Source organism: Balaenoptera acutorostrata, chromosome 12, assembly GCF_949987535.1.
Source record: "Balaenoptera acutorostrata chromosome 12, mBalAcu1.1, whole genome shotgun sequence".
Taxonomy (NCBI): domain Eukaryota; kingdom Metazoa; phylum Chordata; class Mammalia; order Artiodactyla; family Balaenopteridae; genus Balaenoptera; species Balaenoptera acutorostrata.
The window spans coordinates 93,792,685-93,811,468 of NC_080075.1; the positions used below are offsets into that span (position 1 = coordinate 93,792,685).

General features: G+C 45.1%; 1 protein-coding gene across 3 annotated transcripts in view; it reads right to left on the reverse strand.

The window, feature by feature from the left end:
• SNTG2 (syntrophin gamma 2) overlaps positions 1-18,784 on the reverse strand; it is a 205,310-nt gene that overhangs the window by 125,283 nt on the left and 61,243 nt on the right. For 2 of the 3 annotated variants that reach the window (XM_057557764.1, XM_057557763.1), the window contains exon 2: positions 7,490-7,567. In XM_057557764.1, the coding sequence (XP_057413747.1) occupies positions 7,490-7,567 (78 nt within the window). Of the gene's footprint in view, positions 1-7,429; positions 7,568-18,784 lie in introns of all 3 variants that reach the window. The other variant, XM_057557762.1, reaches the window with a different exon arrangement.

The window sequence follows — 18,784 nt, forward strand, 5'->3', positions numbered from 1 at the left end:
AAATATGGATGATAATTACATGGGGTTCTGCTTATTACTTTTCAACTTTTTCTATGTTGAAAAATTACATAATTAAAGGAAAGAATAATAAAAATGTTTAGCAGATTATGCAAAATACATTGCTATTATGATTTCAGTTATTCAAAGTTTCACTGAATGACATATTTTTGCATTTCATTTCCTTACACAGTGGCTTGTGTGCACACAAACACACACAAACATGTATAAATTATTTTACCCTTCAACTAAATCGTGGTATAAACCTTTATAACGAATCGCCCCATCTATTTCCTAATTCAAGGTTTTCATATTTTTAAAGCCAGAACTATCCTACTGAAGTGAAGCGGACTACGGGTCGAATCCGCAAGCATTTTAATGAGCAAACGCACAGCACTGAGGGCCAGGCCCCGGGAGAATTCCACAGGAGTCAAGAGCCAGCCACTGTCCCGGCGGCACGAGGGAATTCCTGGCGACTTGCTGACCACTGCACTTCGGTGCTTGTCTGGAAGCCTCTTGGAAGAGCCCACCCACCCTCCTCCTGAGGGTACGACTTTGGAAGCACTGGTTAAACTCCACGGCTCCCACCTCCTCACCTGCGACAGCTCACAGGTCACTTCTCAGGACCGACCTGCACTCTCCAGGGCTCCTTCTGTGCCTTGGATCCGTTTACACACAAGGGCACCCTCTCTCACCACCCAGCCTTCAGCTATGGAAAGGATTCTTCTGGAAATGACCCACCCGAGAAAAAAGGCAGCGGCCTTTCCACTACGCACAGATTTCAAACAGGAACGAATCGTTAACGCCAACACGTGTAGAGGGCTAGTTAGTGATTTCCAAAAGCAGGATTTCTTCCAACTAAAAGTAAGCCAGTCAATCACAAAAATATATATATAGATTTCCTCTGACAAAACAGTACTAATAATGAGTGAATAATTCATATTAATTTTTTTATACAGGCCCACCCCAAAGATCGTATATAATTCTTCAACTGCTGGGTTAATCATTGAAAAATGAAAGCTCAGAAGGTGGTTTTGTCTTTGGTTTCCTAGTTTATAGGAACGATCGCCAATCCTTCTTATGTGGTGTTTCACTTTGCAAGTAGGAGTATCTGCCCTGCATCGATGAAGTGGCTGGAGCAATGGCCTGGGGTCCAGTGACCTGCATCTCACAGACCTAACTGGGGCTCTCTCCTCACCAGCAGGATAATGCAGGAAACTTCTGGACCAGTAACTCACTAAGACCCAGGAGGCAGCACTTAGAGACCCAGAGCCAATTTACAGTGTGAATATACACGTAGAAACCAATTTTCAGTAACTAAAAGGAAATGGATTTTCAGCTGAGGTTCTGGAAAAATGGAAAAAATTAAGAAACTAATGAATGTTTGTCAGTAAACAGATATCAAGAACAGGGAAATATATAAAGCTGAGGAAATGTATCCAATGAGTTCAGAAGAGTGTTTTGTTACTAGGTCACTGGTACTTTGGCTGAATGACAAAACGCCTGATGGGAAATCAATAATTACTAGTGTAAGAAAATACAACACTGTAATAAAGATTAAATTCAAAGAAAGAAATTAAATTCAATTAATTCAATTCATTAAATTCAAATTAAAGAATTCAAAAAAAATTTTAATTAAATACTAAAATAGAGGTGGTACCTACTCCTGATTTATGGACCCAAAGAATAGGAAGCAAAAGGGGACTACAGAAAGGGTATCAATTTAAGTGGATAAAAGTAGTAACAAGGCATTTATTGTACAACAAAAAAGCAATTATAGAACTGTGTGTATTGTGTACTATGTACAGAATTTATTAGAAACTGCCATTACTTTGGCAGTGTCATGATAACAAATTCATCTGTCTCAGAAAGTTTAATCCAAGTTTAGTTCTTTAATCAATACACTAAATACACTAAAATAGCAATTTGCTGATACTCTTCACAGGACTTGTCACGTAAGCCATAAACCTAATTTTTAAAAATGCTTTTAACAGGCTCCATGGACCATCGGGATGTACCGGGAACAATCTGCAGATGCCTCTCGTGGGCTCAGGACCACGTGGCCACCAATCAGGGCATCACCTGCGCTCAGCGATCCTCACGAACGTGATCGGAAATGCATCTACTTCTGCTCAAACGTCACTTGCCCACACAGGTGCAAAGATGCAAGTGGGAAACCAAGGAGGGAGCAAGCCAGCTCCTGGATGGGAGGGTGCACACAGGCCCAGAGAACGGCAGGGCCAACACACAGACGTCTGCAAATGCCCACATGTCAATAGCATGGGGGCCATGACCCAACGTGTGTTCACAGGGGACAAGCAAGTGGAAAGCCGAGAGGTCAGGTCAGGGCCAGCGTACGCGGTGCCTGGAACGCAGAGCAAAAAGTTTCCGAACTTGATTCTAATTTCTACGATCAGTTTGCAGGTTCGTGATATTAGCCAGACAGACCTTCCATGAAGAAGACCGAACACCAACAGGACACACACGCTTCCAGAAAGAGAGACCAGAGCGGACACCTCCAGCTCCGGGCGAGATCCCTGATCACAAACCAGAGGAGCAGGGGACAGAAAAGGAGAGCAGGCCTCCCCTCTTGCAATCTGTTGGGGTCCCAGATCCAGGTCCTTCACCAACTAGGGACTCACGGACGTCTGGTCCCGGCTCCCCTCCCCCCATCTTCTTCCTGCGTCTCCACGCGTCCACCCACCAACCCCCTCGCTGCCCACAGGGCCTCCACACCACTCGCCTATGTGTTCCAGCTCTTGATGTTTCATTCCTGAGATTTCTTCAGATCTACTTCACAGCTCGGACGCTTCGTTTCTAAAATGTTATTTAACTGGTACGTTGAAATTCCGATTTCACTGACCGTTTGTGGCTGGTCTCGCATTGGCTGGCTCACTTTTTACAACCCTCCTTCCTTTGTCCGACTGTTAGAACCTCCCTTTTAGTCTTCAGATGTAATGCACATGCACCTTGCATGCAGCGCACCGGACCCTCTCAGAACCCCAAGTCTCTGCAGGCCCATCTCTGCGTCTCTGGCTCACCGGCTTTTCCTCCCTGTGGCTTCATCGCCGCAGGTCCCCGTGAACCCGCAGCTGGGAGTCGTCTCAGACCTAAAGTGTGTTCCTCCAGAAGGGCCCTGCATCTTCCTTCCGCGTGGACCTGGGGACCCTCACACCTGACACCACCTCGCACTTCGTTTTCAGCTTGAGGTTCTTCATGCCGCACGGGACGTGTAAACTCCAGCACCAGACCCGGGTGAGCGGAGGTCGGGGAGGGGTCCTCAGGGGACATTTGTCTGGTTTCGTCCCTCTTCCTCCTGAAGCCAATGCCAGCCAGGCAAGAACTCTTACCGCCCCTTCTGTGGGAAGGACTTGGTTTTCAAGTTCACACTCTAAACCTGTGACCTGGGGCTTTCTTCCCCCAGGTGGGGCTTAGGAGAGTCCGGTCTGTCCCCTCCTCTGGCTCGGCCCCAGGCTGCCTCCTGATGTCCACTCTGACGGCGGTGCCCAGCTCGCGTGGGTGGCAAACCCCGGTGCAGCTCACACTGTGTGAAGGGTGGCCCAGTATTTGCAGGGTTCAGCGCTGCCTGTGATTCCCCGGACAGCCTGCACTGCTCCGCGCTTTCCTGACAATTTACCAGGCAGCGTCCCTCGACTACAAGTTAGCAGAGGAGCAGCTAAGATGCTGCCTAATTCTGTAATTAACTTTGTGAACGCAGACCAACAACTTCCTCTTCCTGAATCTTAATTTCCCAAACAGTAAAATGAGGGTATGGAATTCTCCAGAATACCTTCCAACCACAAATGTGCCACGACTTAAAGGGCCAAATACAACACAGAGATCTTCTAATTTTGTTTTCTTTATATGTAACTCCTTCACTACACTCAAACCACAAATGTAAACTTACAGTTTAGAAAAATAAAATATGTCAAAAATATAAAGCAATCTAAACAGAAACTTGGAAACGTGAGAACAAGCCAGCTCTTTCATACTGCAAAGCACACACTCTCTTTAGGAGATAATTAGAAAACCCGGAGATTTTAAGCATTCAAAGTACCATGTTGATCTGAACGGATAGGAATATAAATGAAATATGAAGTCGCCGATTCTAAACTCTGATAATGAATCAGCAGATTTGAGAATCTATTGGTTTTTATTAAAGAATAAATTGAGTTTCCTCTTCCTCTTTCCTGATAAGAATAACATCCATCCTTAACTGATATAATGCTTATTTTTTCAGCAGTTTCAAGAAAACAAAATACAAGTCTACTCCTTAATCCTGACTTCTCAAACAATCAAGAATATAAGTGCAACCCAAGGTGTGAAGTTCAGTGTAAACGGTCTTAGGTTTTGAGAGAACCAAATTCCCTCCAGGCTCACATTCTGAGTAAGTGTTGGATCACAAAGTGTGTTGATTTTGAAGCGAGCATATACCTCCCACTGAGAATAGAGCTTGAAATGTAAGAATCGATCATCAGTATTATTTTCTATTAAGAAAACTGATCTTGAAAATCAAAGCACCAGTGTGAGCCGTCCACACGGCTGGGAAGTGCCTGTTCTAAGGCACTAACTGGGCCCTGGGGTCCCAGTGACAAGCCAGGTACTGCTTGACCTCACCATCTGTTAATGTGTGTTGAACTGAATCTGATGATACATTTTTCATCTCCTGGGATCCCAGGGACTCGAGGTTTGGCGAGATGTAAAATTCACACTCATCTCTTCTGCTGATCGGCTGAGGAATCATCATTACTACATCTTCCTTTCCTGCTCCTCAGGATATTTTAAATGGAAAATAACCGCTCTCCACCAGCTTCTCTGGTGGAGGTTAACGTGGAAACATTCAACAATATGAATATAAGAGAATCGCTATGGTCCGACCCCCTTAGAGGTGTCCTGATTCTGTACCAACAGCCGTGGCCTTTGTTAAGAGTCGTCTTTCTCATTCTCCAAACACATGATAAACTCTCATGTCCAGGTTAGCTTTATTTTTATAATCATCTGAAGGACACAGGGTTTCAACTGTTCCTCAAAGTAATGGCATTGAACCCAATGTGATTCTGTATCTGGGGCAGAGTAGACACTCTGATCTCAGTAGCTGAGTGTGCTCTTCTAGGTACAAAGATGTCCTCGGGGGCTTCCCTGGTGGCGCAGTGGTTGGGAATCCGCCTGCCAATGCAGGGGACACGGGTTCCAGCCCTGGTCTGGGAAAATCCCACATGCCGCGGAGCAACTAGGCCCGTGAGCCACAACTACTGAGCCTGCGCGTCTGGAGCCTGTGCTCCGCAACAAGAGAGGCCGCGATGGTGAGAGGCCCGCGCACCGCGATGAAGAGTGGCCCCCGCTCGCCACAACTAGAGAAAGCCCTTGCACAGAAACGAAGACCCAACACAGCCAAAAATAAATAAATAAATAAATAATAAAAATAAAGGAATTCCTTTAAAAAAAAAAAAAATTGTCCTCGGAATCCCCCTCCCAATTATCCAGCCCAGACAGGCATGTTTGTTCAAGGAGATATTCACTCCTTTCCTACAAAGGAGGGCTTCCTAAGGAAGCAGCAGAGATCAGTAAGGATGGAGCCGGCAGAGACCAGGAACAAATCCACGTGACCCACCCTCTAACTTAGAGCAGGGAGTTCTAATATCAAGCTTTAGGCACCAATAAATCACTTGAAATTGTAAACATAAATTTATAGGTCTGAACACTCACCCATTTTTCTTATGAAGGAGCCGATAATTTTCATCAAGAACATAACCTTGGGCAGAGAATCCAACGCTGAATTCTAAAAAGTGTAATTTATTTTTCCTGGACAATACAGCACAGAAACATTACCTGCTTTTACTGTAACTTGTCTGCGATTTTCTGTAGAGTACAAATTCACTATTAAGAAGGGGGACACTTAAGTGTTTACAAAACGCCCCTGCTTCTCCCTCTCCCCGCCACCCCCCATCCCGTGTGGTATTCAGAACACGTGGAGGGAAATTAGCAAAGGGAAGGTCAGTGATGGGGCCCGAGAAGGTGAGCACACAACTGCTCTATCTGTTCTAGAGGGGTCAGGCTTGGGGCCAGCGGGAGTCTTAGTGAGAGCTGGTGCCGGGGTGGGGTTCTGCGGGGGGCACCGGGGGCTCTGGAGCTCGGGATGCAGGGTCCAGGCCTGGGGTTCCAGGGAGGAGCCCTGGGAAGGACGGCGTCCTGTCTCTCGCCCTCCTCACATGGCTCCCTCCTCCTGGACCCAGAGGGGTGCCCTCGATCAAGGCCGGCGGCCAGGGTGGGCGCAGCAGGCCGGCGACGGGGGGTGGAGCGTGGCCTTGGGCTCCAGGACAGAAGGAGGAGGACGCCATCCAGGTGGAGACGTGAGCGCTGAGGGTCATGAAGTGCCGTGTGTGTGTGTGGACACAGAGGCAAGGTCACCTGACGCCAGGGAACCTGATGAGGACACGCTGACTGCAGGACTGCGGATGGACCTGTTTACGTCCTCTCCGACATAAAGGTCACGAGGACCCAGAAACCCACATAAATAAGGGTCTCCAGAGCCTCCAGAAGAGCCAGCCGTGACCTGGGGACGGAAGAGCTTCAGGGATCCTTCCAAAAACACACAGAAGGAAACTCCTTTCCTCTACATGGTTTCTTGCTCATCATTTTTGTAGCTAATGGGTAGGTCTATTCAAAGGAAAGAGTAATGACTGATGTTGATAATTTCTATATATAATCATATATGCAGATATGTAACACAAAATGCACATGATATATCCACAGCCATTTAAGTCCACTGGAAGGAAAATAGGAGATTTCAAATGTAATATATTGTATACATATATACATCATTTGCAGTAGTCCCAAGTTAAACTTGGAGATAAAACTTGCAAAAGCATTTTTCCCTCATCTTTATTCAATATTCTAACACATCTAATACATAAGTTTCTTACCCTTAAGAAATTTTCACTTGTAATTGACTGAAGCTGAGAAGGACCAAGCTTTACGTGAAAATCCCTATTTGTATCCACAGAGGCAGGGACCAGGTTGATACTGAAAAACACCTGCTGTATCTTTCATTGCCTGTCGCTCTAGATGGAAACCCTCAAGTTATTATTCTTTCAGGAATTGGATTATCTGTCAAGTTACGTCTTTCTAGTTTCCAATGAGAATATGTCCAATCTCATGCTGTGGTGTCTGGGGATATTTTTAATATAAAGCTGCTCAAGGAAAATACATTAATGAAGAAATTAAGAAAGTCAGGGAGAGTGTAAACAATACAAACTTGAAAAGATGCTTTGCTTTGCAATAATGGGGACATTTAGATACGGCTGAGGACCTTGTCAGGCCACGTCCTGCAGGACCACTCTTAGGGGGCTTTCGTCCAGGGAGACCTCTGGGCTGATCTACGAGACACAGTCTGAGACAAACCCCTGGGGCCTGCAGACGCAGAAGCACTTACATTTGCACTGTGATTGCTGCCACTAACACAGATGACATCTTGTTTTTGAATTGTCAGTACCTCTTTCGTTAGCTTCAGGCGGATGTCATAGGCGTGTCCAGACCCTTCGTCGTGCAACAGGGCAGTCCCGGTTTTAGTCTGAAACAAAACAGAGACGAAGAGGGCGTGAGGACGGGAGAGCACGGACCCTGACAAAACACGCCTGCCCCTATTCACAACCTCCTGAAACACGCCTGTGTATTTATCACATAACCATGCATCTGACCAGGATTTGATTAATTTAACACAAAATAATGGGATTTTTAGTATTTCTTCCTGAGTAGTTTTTATAGGATTTGTATAAAACATGTTTTTAGCAGGTGAAGAACGGATGAGCCAGAAAGGCACCTTTGGATAAATTAGAAGTCACCTCGTCCGCGTGAAGTCATGGACCTGCCCCCCGCTGAGCGGCGCCCGGTCACACGGGTGGGCACGGGTCGCAGACGAGCACTCGGACGGCCCTCCTGTCTCTCTTGTGCCTGCACAGGGCTCTGGCCAACACGGCCTCGGACACAGCCCTGCAGCCAGGAGGCGGGGAGGAGGGGCGGGATGCCGGGAAAGGCCGCAGGGGTCTGGTCCTCAGGCCAGGACCAGACGGCCCCAGGGCTCACTGGAGTGAGGGTGCGACCAGGTGCGGCCTCTCCCCCTGCCGTCCAAGCAGGCACACATGCACACACACGCACACATGACGTGCAAAGGCACGCAGCATACGTGTCAGTGTGCAGCGATCAGGGCAGGAAGGTGAGGTTTGGCTCACACAGACAAGCCTTCAGCTGTGAACTGGGAACCCTGAACTCAAAGTAAAACCAAAGGCTGATTAAAAAAAAAAAAAAGACTAAGAGGCAGTGTCTGCAAGGAGGCGTTTTTTTCCTACTGCGAGGTCAGAGGTCATCATGCATCCTTTTATAAAACAAGCTTTAATCCAGCAGGACGTGGGGTCTCTGTGGGAACAGGAGGTTCGGCCGGCTTCCCGTTCTCCTGCTCCCGAGTCACGGATGCACCCACGAACACGCTTGTGGGGTTGACCGTACCGAGCAATCGTTCCCTGGGGGCCTTGGCCACGTGGAGTCGGTGGGGACACTCAGGAGAGGACCCGGGGTGGCTGCTGGTGGGGGAGGGCTGGAGGGACCCAGCACCCAAGGGAACCCGAGACCAGGGCAGCCCCGCAGGGAGAGGGCTGATCCTTGCGTGTCATTTAGAGGGAGAACCGTTTCCGGTTCACATCAAAGAGGCGCAACTTCGACCCATTTCTATCGATGTGTAAAGCACACGCTCACGTACAGTGTTCATTTCCAGCTAATGCATCACGACCAACCCACGTTTCTCCCAGTCAGTCGTCTTAGGGACGAAACCCCCTCCACCCGGCCCACGAGGAGAACGCAGGTCAGAGGCCAAAGGAAGGGTGGCAGAGCTTTAACAGGTTAAGCACAGTATTTCAACTGTGTTAGACATTTAAAGAGTCAGCTACTGAAAGCCAAGGGACTCAGTGGAGAACTAAGTCGAGTCGTCTGATGCCTTAAGGTGTCATCTGGCCCCGTGGTGCTGCCCGAAGCGACGCCAACTGCTGCTCACAATGTTCAAAAATAAAGTCAGGAGCGTGAACAAAGTGGAGCGCATTCAGCATTCCACTCAAAATCACAATCTTATTCTCATCACTTTCTTCTAGAAAATCACTCCCCTTCTGTCAAATGACATGAGTGCGCCAGAGATGCATATCCCCGTAATGTAAACATAACAGCCCCGTCCCCGGGATCCCAGCACCACCATCCTCAGGGGACCCGCCCAGAGGCGCAGAGGCAGGACAGAAGGCGGACCGCCGAGCCGGGCTCTTCCCTCGCACCAGCCGCGGCCAGCAGGTCCCCCCTTTACATAACTGGACACACTTTCTTGACATTTCTCGGAAATAAAACAACTTCTTTAAATTACATGTTGGTCTTTGCCATTCAAAAGCCAAAAAATTAAGAACAAAACTATACCCCAAAGCAAAAACGTTAAGAACAAGCCTAAACTCCCCCCAAATGAGAACAAAAGGAACGCCTGTCCGTGCGGGGCCCCCCTCTCAGTGGGTGGTGAGGCCTCGCTGTGTCCTTGTCCCGTCAGCGGCCCCTGTGCCCTGCCCTCCTCACCCGCACGGTGAGTCCAGAGGCCCATCCCGCAGCCTCTGCCTACGAAACGTCCAGAGCCCACGCTGCTCTCAGTACCTGGGCTGCCACCCTCCCCGCTGCAGCCCGGCCCGACCCAGGCTGACCCCGTCAGCCCACCGTCCACACAGGCCGCCCATCCTCTGGACAGGGCCCCCCAGGACCGCAGGGCCGCTCGCTGACCGAAGAGCCGCTCCCTCTGGCCCCGGTCCTCGTCCCAGCGCGGCGGTGGCCCCCCAGCCTGGCCCAGGATCTGGTCCTCAGCTCCTGCGGCTCCTCTCGTCACCTGTAGGTCTTGGCTGAGACTGGCCTTATGGACAGACCTCCCCACCAGCCACAGGGCCCTAACCCCTGTCCCCTGCTTCGTCTTCTCCCTTCAGCCCACGGGACTGTGGGCCTCGTGCCAGAGCCAGGCATCCCAGGCGGGGGGCTCTGGCCTCACTGCCGGGTTCCCAGCTCTCACAGCAGAAGCCATTGGCCAGGGGCACAGGGGATGCTCTGTAAACAAGTGAAATAGGAAGGCCACCCTGTTCCCACAAATGGATCTTCAGGTCCACGCAATTCCAATAACAATCCATGAAGATGACTGTGAAATTTACCATGATAATACTAAAGTTACATTTGTGAAATAAGACTGGTGCTGCGGGAAGATAATTGATCCATAAAACATTAAGCCCACCACATATTGTGGTGCTAAACAGTCGGATGGAAGAGGCAAAGGAAGGCTCCAGAAAGTTTAATTACATCATTGGAAATAGTTCATAATATCTTTTGCTTTTGTAGCCTCACCACATGGCTTGTGGGATCTTAGTTCCCTTACCAGGGATTGAACCCAGGCCCTCGGCAGTGGAAGTGCTGCGTCCGAACCACTGGACCGCCAGGGAATTCCCCAAAATATCCTAAGACTATTGCTTAGTGATTTCGATCATTATAAACATGGTTCTCATACCTTATTTCAAAAACACTCCCAGAGAGATCAACCCTCGTAAAAACATAGAAAAACAAAAGTTCTTGAATATTACTGTGTGTGAGGAAAAACTACAAGGTTAGCTTAACTCAAAAGCCAGAAATTCTTGAGAAAAAGATTCATGGAATTCACTACATGGAAATATAAAATTTCGTATGACAAGAACTCCATATACAGAAATATATGCATATAGTAGACACAAGGTTAATAGGAAGAGTCTTACAACTTAAGAGGGACAAGTGAACATCCTATAAAAACTGAGTCAAAGACATGAAAAGGAATTCCCAAAAGAAGGAATAAAATGAACAATACACTTGAAAAGAGATGCAAGCTCACCAGTAATCCAAAGACTCACAGTTACTCAACAATGATTTATGATTTTTAAACTATTTGATAGGCAAACATTTAAAAAGAACAGCAGTACCTAGTGTGGATGGGACCTGGAGGAGCAGGTGTGACTGGTGCGGGTGCCACCTGCCTCCTGGAAAGGGTCCGGGGATAACGAGGGCGTCTGTCATGCCTGATCTGGAATCGGGTGTCTCTGCCTCCAGGAATCCACCCACAGGCGCAGCCAGGCAGCCGCCCTGGGGGTGACGCGAACCACCGTTCCCCACTCTCTTCACGGTTAGAGTGCGTTACCCTTTGATGTGACACTACGCATGAGCCCAACACACTTAACACACCTGATGTACTTAGAATATCAGTTCTGTATCTCTTGGCAAGAAAAGTGTCCACAGATATCAATTCCTGAAGAGCAAAAGAGCACACAGCACCTAAGATACAAAAAATTAAGTTTGTACATAAATATAAATGTAAAGAAATGCATGGAGAAAATTTAGAATGATAGGATTTCAAAAAACAAATACTAGCAAACAGAATCCACCAGCACATTAAAAGGATCATACACCATGATCAAGTCGGGTTTATCCCAGGAATGCAAGGATTCTTCAATATATGTAAATCAATCAATGTGATACACCATATTAACAAATTGAAGGAGAAAAACCATATGATCATCTCAATAGATGCAGAAAAAGCTTGTGACAAAGTCAACACCCATTTATGATAAAAATTCTCCAGAATGTAGGCATAGAGGGAACTTACCTCAACATAATAAAGGCCATATATGACAAACCCACAGCCAACGTTGTTCTCAATGGTGAAAAATTGAAACCATTTCATCTAAGATCAGGAAGAAGACAAGGTTGCCCACTCTCACCATTAGTATTCAACATAGTTTTGGAAGTGTTAGCCACAGCAATCAGAAAAGAAAAAGAAATAAAAGGAATCCAAATCGGAAAAGAAGTAAAACCTTCACTGTTTGCAGATGACATGATGCTATACATAGAGACTCCTAAAGATGCTACCAGAAAACTACTAGAGCTAATCAATAAATTTGGTAAAGTTGCAGGATACAAAATTAATGCACAGAAATCTCTTGCACTCCCATACACTAATGATGAAAAATCTGAAAGAAAAATTAGGGAAACACTCCCATTTACCACTGCAACAAAAAGAATAAAGTACCTAGGAATAAACCTACCTAAGGAGACAAAAGACCTGTATGCAGAAAACTATAAGACCATGATGAAAGAAATTAAAGACAATACAAACAGGTGGAGAGGTATACCACGTCCTTGAATTGGAAGAATCAACATTGTGAAAATGACTATACTACCCAAAGCAATCTACAGATTCAATGCAATCCCTATCAAACTACCAGTGGCATTTTTCACAGAACTAGAACAAAAAATTTCACAAGTTGTATGGAAACACAAAAGACCCCGAATAGCCAAAGCAATCTTGAGAAAGAAAAATGGAGCTGGAGGAATCAGACTCCCTGACTTCAGACTATACTACAAAGCTACAGTAATCAACACAGTATGGTACTGGCACAAAAACAGAAATATAGATCAATGGAACAGGATAGAAAGCCCAGAGATAAACCCACGCACATATGGTCACCTTATCTTTGATAAAGGGGGCAACAAAGGACAATGGAGAAAAGACAGCCTCTTTAATAAGTGGTGCTGGGAAAACTGGACAGCTACATGTAAAAGAAAGAAATTAGAACACTCCCTAACACCATACACAAAAATAAACTCAAAATGGATTAAAGACCTAAATGTAAGGCCAGACACTATAAAACTCTTAGAGGAAAACATAGGCAGAACACTCTATGACATAAATCATAGCAAGATCCTTTTTGACCCACCTCCTAGAGAAATGGAAATGAAAACAAAAATAAATGGGACCTAATGAAACTTAAAAGTTTTTGCACAGCAAAGGAAACCATAAACAAGACAAAAAGACAACCCTCAGAATGGCAGAAAATATTTGCAAATGAAGCAACTGACAAAGGATTAATCTCCAAAATGTATAAGCAGCTCATGCAGCTCAATATCAAAAAAACAAACAACCCAATCCAAAAATGGGCAGAAGACCTAAATAGACATTTCTCCAAAGAAGATATATAGATTGCCAACAAACACATGAAAGGATGCTCAACATCACTCATCATCAGAGAAATGCAAATCAAAACCACAATGAGGTATCACCTCACACCGGTCAGAATGGCCATCATCAAAAAATCTACAAACGATAAATGCTGGAGAGGGTGTGAAGAAAAGAGAACCCTCTTGCACTGTTGGTGGGAATGTAAATTGATACAGCCACTATGCAGAACAGTATGGAGGTTCCTTAAAAAACTAAAAATAGAACTACTGTATGACCCAGCCATCCCACTACTGGGCATATACCCTGAGAAAACCATAGTTCAAAAAGAGTCATGTACCACAATGTTCACTGAAGCTCTATTTACAATAGCCAGGACATGGAAGCAACCTAAGTGTCCACTGACAGATGAATGGATAAAGAAGATGTGGCACATATATACAATGGAATATTACTCAGCCATAAAAAGGAACGAAACTGCGTTATTTGTAGTGAGGTGGATGGACATAGAGTCTGTCGTACAGAATGAAGTCAGAAAGAGAAAAATAAATACCGTATGCTAACACATGTATATGGAATGTAAAAAAAAAAAAAAAAAAGGTTCTGATGAACCTAGGGGCAGGACAGGAATAAAGATGCAGACGTAGAGAATGGACTTGAGGACACGGGGAGGGGGAAGCATAAGCTGGGATGAAGTGAGAGAGTGGCATGGATACCTACACTACCAAATGTAAAATAGATAGCTAGCGGGAAGCAGCCGCATAGCACAGGGAGATCAGCTCAGTGCTTTGTGACCACCTAGAGGGGTGGGATAGGGAGGGTGGGAGGGAGATGCAAGAGGGAGGAGATATGGGGATATATGTATATGTATAGCTGGTTCACTTTGTTATACAGAAGAAACTAATACACCATTGTAAAGCAATTATACTCCAATAAAGATGTTTAAAAAAGGAGAAACAAACAAACAAAAAACCAACATTTTATGTGAACGTCCACAGTTCTCATATACGCATATGCATCACCTATTATGGATGGTTTAATCTGGCCACTCTTACGCTCGCTGCTAAAATGGCTTGTCCTTCACATGAGTGGAGGTGGCACGAAGCAGTCTGCCTGTTAATTTTAAAAAATCATAAAAACTAAAGTTAACTATTCTATAGCTTTTTAATTTAGTTATACAACCAAGAACACCCCTCTCAAATCACTCCGTGATGTATGTGTTAGGAGTGCGGCAGAGCTGAAGGTTTCCAGGAGAACCACACAAAACAGAAGCCTGTTCTGTAACAGAGCACGGTGGACAACCTCTCACTCACCAGATGTTCATGGCTATTCTACCGAAGAGCACTGTACACAAGTTACAATACAGAGATGTACACAAGCAGTCTTAATGCATTTTCCTTGTTTATTCAGAAATAAGCATATTTTCTTCACTGAATCGTTGACAAATGAATTAAAGAATGAGTATCAAGTGCAAAAATAAAATAAAAACCAAGAACTATGAAAACACACAGAGGAGGGAGACAAGTCTATCTGTATTCCGTAGCAGTTTATTCACGGGGAGAAAGACAGGGATGGATTTTTAATTTAGTCCAGTTTTCAGCAATACATACCTAAGGACGTTATAAGTAGTACTTTGTTATAAAGAATTCTAAACTTCTAATATCGTCTCTTTGATCTTGGTTTACTGGGTCTAACAAATATGAAAGATCATACAAAATATTCCCTGAAAGGCTGTAGACATTCTATACACGGTACAACTGAAACTGTGAGGTTTATGTACTTTTGAGCAATTATTTTTGCAATATGTAAAAAATGAAAAGATCCTGTAGAGAAGTCCAGTGATGTCATAGAAAAAGCATCAGAGGACATAAAAATTAATTCCACTTCTGTCACATGCTGGCCATACACATTTGGACCATCCATCTTCCTCCTCTGAGCCTCCGTTTCCTGATGGGTAAAATTAGATCATTCCAACTTCCCTGGGTGATAGAATGAGTCAATGAGACATTACCTGTGAAAGTTTCTAACAGCCTGTCTCAAACCAGCAGAAGGTGAATGCAATCCAGGGTTTTTTCTGGTAGGTTATCTTTTCACACTATTTACATATCAGTAAAAATAAAGCCATTTTCAGTACCAGAAAGAAAAAATCAACTTTGTTAGTCCTGCAGCACTTCACACAAAATGAAAGGATCAAGGCATCAATGGGCAGACAACCAGGAAGAGCCATCCGCGCCAGGAAAATCCACAACCCAGATTTTAGAAAGAAAAGTGTGGAGGTGGGGTGGGATGAATTGGGAGATTGGGATTGACATGTATACACTAATCTGTATAAAATGGATAACTAATGAGAACCTGCTGGATAGCACAGGGAACTCCACTTCGCTGTACAGAAGAAACTGACACAACATTGTCAAACAACTATACCCCAATTAAATAAAAAAGAAATGTCCCCAAAGAGTTCAGATATGGAGGGGAAAAATGACCATCAGGCAATATTCCACTAAAAATACATCAAAACAACTACTGCTTGCCTCTTAGGGGTAAAGAAAAGCAGGACCTTAATGCATTCATTTTATACCAACCAACAGAAAAGAAAGCTTTACACTGGAAAAACAGAGAATGTTCTGCCCACAAAAGCAAGAGTTTGAAGTTTAAAGACATAAACGCCATCCCCAGGAAAGCTGAGACTTGCGGTGCAGGACGCCCCAGGCAGCTCATCTCCACGAGGTCATGTCCTCATCACCCGAGCAGTGCCTCGGACAGGCGGGCTTTAACTTACAAACGCACACACACAGGCTACATCTGTTTAATCGGAAATGCTCACCTGACCTATTTTTCTTGGTTACACGACCTTCTGTAAGTTATCAGTCCTCTCTGGCCATCAGTTTTGGCATCTATATTGGGAGATAAGTGGGCCCTTATGGTCCATTCTGCATGTTAACACGTGATTCCATGATTATTTTATTCATTTGGATTTAAAAGGACATTATCTTTGACCCACATGGCAATGCAATAATGAATTAAATAAGATCACATACATAAGTGATTCAAACACTTCAAAGTACAATAAAAATTAAAGGGATACACTGTCAACATTGCTTCTGTTAGGACATTCTTGCTGAAGCTAGACTTTTAATTTAAGCAGTACCTGTTATAATAATTATTTAAGTTCTGCTAAATCAGGATTTGAGCTGCTTTAAATTTACACTTCACTTACTCTTGAAAAATGTTTCCTAAGAAAGTTATAATGTAAAATTGTAGGGGTGTGTTTGGCATTTTATATATACAGTAACCTTTAAATTCTTTAGGGGTGTTTATAGGTTAAAGGCAGTTAATTACAAAATAGAGACACTCCTAAAATCTCTTCATTTAACCACTCCTTCCAAGTTCCCAGGGGGAACAGACCTAACTTAGTATATTTTGGCCAAAAAGAATGTCAGAAGAAAAACCCCCATCAAAGCTGGTGAGGTCACAGTGCTTTAGAGCTTACAATGTGCTGTTTTCACAGGTGTTACCTCCTGTGGCGGCCCCAGGCTGAAGGGCAGGTGTGCAGGGCCCCTTTTGCAGATGAGACCCCTGTAAACGACCCTTCCCACAGGTAAGGCACATGGAAGCATCGCTCATCTGAGATGGACCCAGCTCTGCCTGCCTCACACCTGCCACCAGGCAGCTGGACATCTGCCTAGCCAGCGACCTCCTCCTCCTTCATCCAGAAAAGTGGGGCAGAGAGACGAGAGCTTGCTTGGGTACCACATCCCCAGAGCCAGCACCCGCCGCACCCATCCGCCCTCCCATCGGGGTCACAGCGGTATCAGTCTCCTCCAGGGGCCTGGATCGTGGTGCTCTCCCAGACTCAGGGTGCCCGCCAGGACGAGCCCACACTCACCATTCCCACTTTCATAATCGGTGGCCAGGACTTTGATGGGTATATAGTTCGTTTTCACAGACAGATCAGACAATTTTAGGATGTAAACTAGAAGACAAAGATTTTTCCACTTACATAAACTTACATAAAAAACTCTAAACATATAAAAAGACACTCAGGCTATGTGAATGTCCATCGCGTACATTTGGGTACATCTGTCCGTGTTCAGCTTGTGATAAAGTAACAGTCTTGTCACAGGATGGGCCTTTATGTCATGACTTATTTGTTAAGGTATTTAGCATTTTATGAAATACTGAATATAAGCTCAAACACAGATATGTTTTTTATGATCAACTACAATCAGCACTTTCCACCTTAACGCTTCTACAGAACACTCCTCATCAAAATTATAAAACAGACGCAACGGCACTGATAAAGGTGTTACGGATATTACAATGTCTGTCTTTTAAAATGCACATTTTGGTTCAGAAGCTTCGTTCTAAACAGCCCCAAGGAAAACCCCTGCCGTTTCCCGTGAAGGCAGTGGCCTTGCAATGATTCAGCGGTAAACAGCTGGCTCTCAAGCTACATGATCTTAATGCCTGGAAAGCGAATGTCTTGTTTAATTACTATGAACACTGTAGTAGGTCACAAGCTAATCCCACATGATCCACTACCGTCATCCACGTGCAGCTCCGAATGTCTAAATAAAATCATTAAGTCTCCACGTCATGCCTTCCACCAGTACTGCCAGCAGAAGAATTTAAAGCAAGTGGTGTGTATTTTTAAGCAAATGCCAAAACGGTTTTTGTTATGAACACTGGAGCTGAAACCTGGTAGTAGGTCAATGTATAGAAAATAACAAAACAGAAAATGGCTGTGAAAATTAGAACATCTAATTGCCATTGTCTTTAGTGTGTTTCTGATTTTTACAGCATCTTATCACTAACAGTATAGACGAAGCACATAAGGAACAATCATGCCGTGATGGATCCAGGACTAGCAATTACAATAATAACCTTCATCACTCATCTGACTGTAACATCTTGGATGTGGAAAGCATGTTAATTTGCGTCGTGTTCCTAGGGCCTGTTGAGTGTGTGGAATAGGAAGGGCACTCAAGAGAGTAGAGGAATATTTTATTCTTTGTCTACTTACATGTAAACTCAACTTGCAGGAAAACTATTGTTAAAAACAAGGCCAATCGAGTGAGTTCCAGGCTCCCTGCGGTGTGCGGACACCTGGTGCCCGACAGCTCCTGAAAACGTGACCCTGGGGGTGGCCCTCGGCTGGAACCAAGGTGACTTCTCAGCAGAAGCAGGAGGAGCTGGGTTTGTCAAGCCCCCTCCCCCCCCGCGAGGACAGACTGACTCAGAGGTCATCAGGCCCCGTGTGCGTGCCCTCCCCCTGCTGAAGCTTCACCCCCAGCCCCGTCCTACTCAGAGGAGCTGGACCTAAGGCTTAGTAGACCCTTTTCTCTCATTCTGCGTCTCTCTCAATGCAATCCCTGTAAACAGTGCAAAGTGGGGTCTTGTCAAGTTTCCAGCTTTTTAACTGAACCCTCAGACCTCGCCCTGGAGGTGACTGTCCACATGGTCTGACTCATTTCCACCATGTTTGGTCTTGTTTTCTGTTTGGGCATCTGTTCTCCATCCTTCTGGTTCCTTCTTTCCTGCCATCTTTGGATGAATTTTAAGTATATGCTAGTTTTCCATTTCATCAATTTAAAAAAAACTGTTTTAACCATATAGCTTTGTTCTATTTTCAAGTGTTTTCTCTGGATATGGAAACACGCGTCTCCCTGTATCACCATCTACCACCAAGCAGCATTGCTTCGTTAACAGTGTAAGAATGTCATCCCTCCGACTCCCTCCTGCCCTTCGTGGTCT